The sequence below is a fragment of the Rhagoletis pomonella genome, unplaced genomic scaffold (genome assembly GCF_013731165.1).
Source record: "Rhagoletis pomonella isolate Grant_MI unplaced genomic scaffold, Rhpom_1.0 Rhpom_scaffold_00014, whole genome shotgun sequence".
NCBI classification, from domain to species: Eukaryota; Metazoa; Arthropoda; class Insecta; order Diptera; family Tephritidae; genus Rhagoletis; species Rhagoletis pomonella.
In genome coordinates, this window is record NW_023458568.1 from 3732735 (window position 1) to 3740331 (window position 7597).

A 7597-nucleotide genomic window follows, 5' to 3' on the forward strand; every position below is an offset into this window, starting at 1 on the left:
TAACCGCTGCATCAATTTATTCCAAACTTTGCACAGTTGTTGGCCTTGATACAGCATACTAAATGGCCGAAAATTTTAAAAATTGGACAATAACCACGCCCACTTCCCATATAACGGTAATTTTCAGAAATGCGAATACTGCGATATTTTAGTAACTACTGAAGATTATTCACTCAAAATTGATATTTACAATAAGTTTTAGACGAAAAATAAGAATATTATAAATTTTTGGAAAATGAGCGTAGCCACGCGCAGTTATGTTTACATGTGTAATTCTTGGTAACCGCTGCACCAATTTCTTCCAAACTTGGCACAGTTGTTAACCTTGGTATAACATACGAAATGGCCGAAAATTTTTAAAATAGGACAATAATCCCATATAACGGTAATTTAGAGAAATACGAAATCTTCGATAAATCAGTAATTATTGAAGCTAATTTATTCAAAATTGATGCTTGCAACAATTCGTTACCAAGAAATACGTTTAGGATACAGTTTTGAAAAATGGGCGTGGCACCGCCCACTTATGATCACATATATGTATCTCGGTAACCGTTCTACCAATTTGTACCAAACTCGGTGTGGTTATTGTACTTGCCACATAGAAGCAAAACGTTGAAACTTATTGAAATCGAACTAAAATTACGGCCGCTTTTCATATAACAGTAAATTTCAGATATGCTTGAAACTTCAATATTTCGAAATTTAAGGACGCTAATTTACTCAAAATGGATACACCTCGGTTTACCATGTAGCGGTAGCTTTCGGAAAGGTGAAAAACATATATTTAATACTTGCGCCGGGTATTTAATGTTCGGCTCCGCCCGAACTTAGACTTTTTTACTTGTTTTTTATTATTAATGGCTAAGACTGAACCAATAATAAACAAGAAAAAATAGCTTAAAAGAAAAGATAATCAAGAATAGATAAGTATTTCCCATACAGTCAGTTTGATACTTCAAATCCGAATTAAGAAAACGTTTTGTTCAGAAGTAACGGGACTTTTTAAAATGTCATAAATGAAAAAAAATACAAAATTTTTATATGATTTAGCTAATAAGCCGAGATATCAAGTACATTTTTTTTAAATATATCTATGTAACAACGAAAATAAATCAAAAACAGTGTCAAATTGACACCAAATCCGGATGGAGGTTAAAGGACTATAAATCCTTTTCCCACAAAATGGTCGATCTTTAAAGATGAATGAAAACTAGTCATCAAAAAACTTATAAATCTACAAAACCGTTCTTTCTGACCTAAAGTGACACGTCGCAACCTCTAAATGAATTTTAAAAATCTATAAAAATATGTCTCATAAAACTAAAGAAAATTAGGGGTAGGGTCTTGAAATTTCAAAAAAAAATGGGTACCCTAATATACATACGTACATATTTATGCACATACAAACAAAAACATATTTACTTTTTAGGAGCATTTACCTACTTTTAGGTAAACTTTTTCCGCAAATTCCGTACTACAATTTGAAAATTCAAATTTCTATTCCTGGTGGAATATAAGCTGTAAAAAATAAACAATCCCCGCAGGGATGCATGAAAAAATTCATTCAATTAAACACTAGACGAGCAATTAAGCGCTGCAGTTTTGTATGGTAAATGGAGCCCAATTAGCAGCTCAATCGAGATAGTGTGGCTAATTGCTCGATTAACTGCACATTACAGAAAAGTATTTTCAAAGAGGTTGAATAGATTATAAAGAAATTATAAATTACGTATATCGGGTGATCCATCTAGATCTTTGTTTTTTTTTGATTTTAAATAAAACACTTAAAATAGAACTTGACATCGGAATCTTTACTATTACCCGAAAGGACAATCTCTGACATTTACTTTTAAATTATAATTTTATTTAAATGTTGGCCGCGACTACGCTGTAGGTGGTCCATTCGAAAGGTCCAATTTTCATTTACTCTTTCCATAATTGCGCGAACTACGCGAGTAGTGTTGGCTTTCAAGTTTTGAAATATGGCTGGCTTATCGACGACGCCTTTTGACTTCACATAACCCCAAAGAAAAAATCCAGAGGGATATCGCACGACAACCAAATATTGCCGACATCACGAGCTTCAATTTCGGGCAACAAAAAGTCCCTTATCATGGTGAGGTAGCGCCCGATATTGACATTTAAATAAAATGATTTTAAAAAGTATAAGCCAGAGATTGTTCTTTCGGGTAATAATAAAGGTTCAGACTTCCAGTTCTGTTTTGTGTTTTTTAATTAAAATTTAATAAACACAGGTCTAGATGGATTACTCCTTAAAATACATACGCACATATGTGTATAATAAAATTTACCTTTTGTTGTAACCACTCCGAATGCGGGCGGGATCTAGCTATGTGAGTTTTTATCTCCACATCCTGAATGAATTTTTTCTCTTTAGTGTCCACTAAAAGCATTCGGCCAGGTTTCAAACGGCTCTTTAATACTATTTGCGATGCATCAATATCATAAACGCCAACTTCAGAAGCCATTACAAGGATATTTTCACGTGTCACATAAAATCGAGATGGACGCAATCCGTTACGGTCCAAAACTGCGCCAATATAACGTCCATCTGTAAATGAAATTAAAGCCGGTCCATCCCAGGGCTCCATTACACATGACGCCCATTGATAGAAGTCACGTTTTTCTTGCGGCATAGTTTTATCATTTTGCCACGCTTCGGGAACCATAGTCATAACAGCTTCTGGCAATGAACGTTCACTAGCCATTGTAAGAAACTCAAGAACGCAATCGAATGAGCCGGAATCTGATAAATTTGGCTCTACAACTGGATATAATTTTGTTAACTGATCTCCAAATATTTCACTCTGCATAACGCCCTCACGGGCTTTCATCAAATTAACATTTCCGCGTAAGGTATTTATTTCTCCATTGTGCGCTATTACCCGTAATGGATGTGCACGTTCCCAAGACGGGAAAGTATTTGTTGAAAAACGCGTATGGACCAAAGCCAAATATGTTTCGAAATCAGGGTTTTTAAGATCGGTATAATACCCCCATAGTTGGTCAGATGTGAACAATCCTTTATAAACTATCGTCTTCGAGCATAATGAACAAATGTAAAAACGTCGTCCTTCTTTAATTAACTCATGACTGGAGCGCTTACGTAAGACATATATTTGACGGTCAAAAATCTTTTGGTCGAGATCTGAAGGACATTCAATAAAAACTTGACGGGAAAGTGGTTCAGATTTCCGTGCGACCACACCAATAGCATCTTTATTTGTTGGAACAGTTCGCCACGCAATTACTTTTAAGTTTAATTCAAGTGCTAGTTGAGCAAATTCGACTTCGACTTCAGAACTCGTTTTTTCATCACAATATATAATTCCCGTTGCATATTTTCCAGCTGCGGGCAATCTCACACCTCCGAACATCCTAAAAAAAGTATGTAATTTTCTTGTTTGAAAACAAAGTTTTACTGTTTTCTACTTTTAATACAAATTTGGAAATTTTAAAGAACATTAAATTAACATTGTACATATATTTTCGATGAATGTAGAAGATAAGATGAGGCTTTAACCGCTAAAAGATTAATGTAATGCAAATAAGGGACGTGAACCGGTTGAAAAATTTTATAGGTTCGGTTTAGCGGTTCAAACCGCTTTTGCATCTTGCTCAATAAAAATATTAAAATAAAAATGTTAATAAGCCACAACAAAATTGACAAATACATAGTTTAGGATAAGCCTGCCTCAAACTATACATACAATAAAGCAAAATCAAAATTAATGTATAGAATTTACAACAGCAACCACGCTGTCAAGTTTAAACAGCGGCAAATCAGCTGTAATTTATGGTAGTACGTTGAATAAGGGAATGAATTAGCAAGAGCTTCTGACTTTGCACATCGATGACACGGGTTCGATCCCTGCTAAGTCTAGAAAAAATAAGTCTGATGAGGAGATGTAGTGATCTCCGAAATAGCTGCTATAACTTCTACCGCTTAAGAATTTTGTTTTTTTTTCAATTTTTCCTTAATAAACAAAATCGTGGTACAAAGCTCAAACAAAATCTATACATATAATAAAATTGTAACAGGTCGATGTCTGTACATTATAGATATTAAAGAAAAATTAATGTGGGGGGTCTTTCTTAAAGCACCAGAAGCCAAATCAACCATTTTTAGAATTTTTGTCTGTCTGTCTGTCTGTCTGTCTGTCTGTCTGTATGTTTGTTCGCGCATCACTCGAAAACGAATGCATGGATTTGAATGCAGTTTTCACCGATGCATTGCTAGAGGTCTAACTTAAAATTTAGGAAGAAAAAAAATTAGAGAGTTGCCACCTGTTTGAAAATTGGAGTTTAAGTAAATTGATAAGAAAAAATTAATATTGCAATATGGGCGTCAAAAGAAAGAGAATGAAGAAGGCTTACAGCCAAAAATATTTTTTTAGAGTTGCCACCTGTTTAAAAATTTACATTAAATTTAATTTATAAGATAAGTTGAATATTGCAATATGGGTATCAAACTGAAAGGGTTTAGGAAATTATATTGCCGAAAATATTTTTAGGGGGGGCTGCCACCTGTTTGAAAAATTGTATTGTATTAAATTGATAAAATAAATGAAATCTATATCTACATCTATAAATCTATACATATAATAAAATTGTAACAGGTCGATGTCTGTACATTATAGATATTAAAGAAAAATTTATGTGGGGGGGTCTTTATTAGAGCACCAGAAGCCAAATCAACCATTTTTAGATTTTTTGTCTGTCTGTCTGTTTGTCTGTCTGTATGTTTGTTCGCGCATCACTCGAAAACGAATGCATGGATTTGAATGCAGTTTTCACCGATGTATTGCTAGAGGTCTAACTTAAAATATAGGAAAAAAAAAATTAGAGAGTTGAGACCTGTTTGAAAATCGGAGTTTAAGTAAATTGATAAGAAAAAATGAATATTGCAATATGGGCGTCAAAAGAACGAGGCTGAAGAAGGCTTACAGCCAAAAATATTTTTTAGAGTTGCCACCTGTTTGAAAATTTACATTTAATTTAATTTATGAGATAAATTGAATATTGCAATATGGGTATCAAACTGAAGGGGTTTAGGAGATTTTATTGCCGAAAATGGTTTTAGGGTGGGGCTGCCACCTGTTTGAAAAATTTTATTGTATTAAATTGATAAAATAAATGAAATCTATATCTACATCTAGATATACATATAATAAAATTGTAACAGGTCGATGTCTGTACCTTATAGATATTAAAGAAAAATTAATATGGTGGGTTTTTATTAAAGCCACAGAAGCCAAATAAACAATTCTTAGAATTTTTGAATATCTGTCTGTCTGTATATTTGTACGCGCATCAGTCGAAAACATGGAATTGAATGCAGTTTTCACCGTTGTATCGCTAGAGATTTAGCTTCCAATATAGAAGAAAAAATTAGAGAGTTGCCACCTGTGTTTAAAATTTCAGTTTAGGTCAATTGATACGGTAATGTGAATACTGCAATATGGCTGTTAAATGAAAGAAATTTACAAAGGCCTACAGCTGAAAATATGTTTGTGGAAGGTTGCCACCTATTTGAAAACTTTAATTTAATATAATTGATAGCATAAATTAAATATTGCAATATTGGCATCAAACTAAAGACGATAGGAAATTTTAATCCTGAAAATATTTTTAGGGGATTTGCCAACTGATTGAAAGATTGTATTCATTGAAATTTGTAAAATAAATGAAATATTGCAATACGAATATTAAACTAAAGAGGATTAGGAAGCTTACTTTTGAAAATATTCTTGAAGCGGGTTGCCACTTATTTGAAAACTTTAATTCAGTTAAATTTACTATATAAACTAAGTGTTGCCATATGGGTATCAAACGAGAGTACTTGAGAATAATAAAATTGCAACAGGCCGATATCTGTACATAATAGATGTTAAAGAAAAATTAATAGGGGGTTTATTAGATCAACAGAAGCCAAATCTAAAATTTCGGTATGTTTGTCTGTATGTTTGCAAGCGCATCACGCAAAAGCTAATGTATGGAATTAAATGCAGTTTTGCTAGAGCTCTAATTGAAAATATAGAATCCATTTTTTTTTTTTTTTTTAGTTTATCGTCGATCATTATTCCTAGGTATTTGAACGTATTAACTTTTTCCAGTGCGTCGTTGTTTATATTTAGAGTTAGCAACGCACCGTTCTCAAAATTTCGCCTGGATATAACCACAAACTTAATTTTTTTTTATTTCTGTTTGGAAGGGTTTTCGCTAAAAAAAATTTTAACTTTTCGTTGTTGCTGCCAAAAAAATTAAGAAATCTGAGACGTCACGTTTTACAATTTCATACAGTTCTCTTTACAATGCATTTCACTAAACTACTAAACGGCTGCATCGACTTGGTTCATATTTGGCAACACGTTGAAAATAAATATTCTGACCAAAAATTTACTCGGTATTTAGCTCGGGATATTCCTAAAATTCTTATACAGACTAAAACGTAAAAAACCAATATATCACTAAAACCAATTACGCTGGGGAACTGAAACTTAGCACTGATGCATATATTGCAAATGCATTGGGAAAGGGGGCGTGGCTCCTTCCTTCCATGCAAACTGAACTGCTCATATAGCTTATGTCTGGAACTGCTTACGCTAACGTCCTGAAATTCTACACAGCTACATATGTTATCAATACCGTAGTTATGGCGAAAAGTGATAATTATTGGAAAGGCTGGATCGATATACATTTACGTAAACGCGCAAGTATCACTCGATTGGGAACCATTTTCTCCTAGATTTATAAATCCCATTGAACTATTCTAGCTTTGTCTTTAATTTTCAGTAAGGTAAAATTTTTGTGAAAATTTTGAAGAATTTTTTTAAGTTTTTCACAAAGAATGGAGCTTTGCTTTTACGAGTTTCGCTATAAACTGTCCTATCTACATACCTATTTGCATAAAATGATAGCCGTTTTCGTTGTTCGGAATAAACTCAAAAAACACTGAATAGAGTTCCGTGTCAGATTGTCGGAGGTTATCTTACATACATATATGGTCCAATTACATGCTACTATAAAACTCGCTAGGTGGTGCTGGAGTAGAGTTATTTATAAAAATCGTATTTATTAACCGATTTCGTTCAAATTTTAAATGTGAGCTATGTACCTGTATGATAGAAAATTCTTTTGATACAAATTTACCCGATTAGTGCCGCTGGAGTTAAGGTAGAAATTCATAACACGTATTCATTTTATGGTAAGCAATGGTTTTGCAGAAAATAAGCCCAATGGATGGCGCTGCAGCCGAAATGTATAGAAACCCCGTGTGGTTGGTCTGCTTTGGACCTATGTTTAAGTTATACGAATTTAGTTTTCAAATGTTTAAATAAAGCATGGGGTTAAGTTTTTCTGACGCCCTCATGCACGATCATGCGGTCTTGCATCTACCCTGAAATCAGTTCATAAATTTTACCACGAATTGTAAAAGTGGTGAATTAACAAGGAAAGATCACCGTAGGTATATCAACTGCTTCATTTGAAAGATACTTAAGAGATCACACTACTCATTTAGCAATGTACCGGAAAACTTTTCATCCTATGGGACAGCGAGGATTCTTGGCCT

General features: G+C 33.5%; 1 protein-coding gene across 4 annotated transcripts in view; it reads right to left on the minus strand.

The window, feature by feature from the left end:
* The window catches only part of LOC118749180 (glutamate synthase [NADH], amyloplastic-like), a 546416-nt gene that overhangs the window by 330803 nt on the left and 208016 nt on the right, over positions 1 to 7597 (minus strand). For 2 of the 4 annotated variants that reach the window (XM_036483958.1, XM_036483957.1), the window contains exon 1: positions 2316 to 3342. The exons of the other annotated variants lie outside the window; for them this stretch is intronic. In XM_036483958.1, the coding sequence (XP_036339851.1) occupies positions 2316 to 2858 (543 nt within the window). In that variant the 5' untranslated portion in view covers positions 2859 to 3342. Of the gene's footprint in view, positions 1 to 2315; positions 3343 to 7597 lie in introns of those variants that run through there. 4 annotated transcript variants of the gene reach the window in all.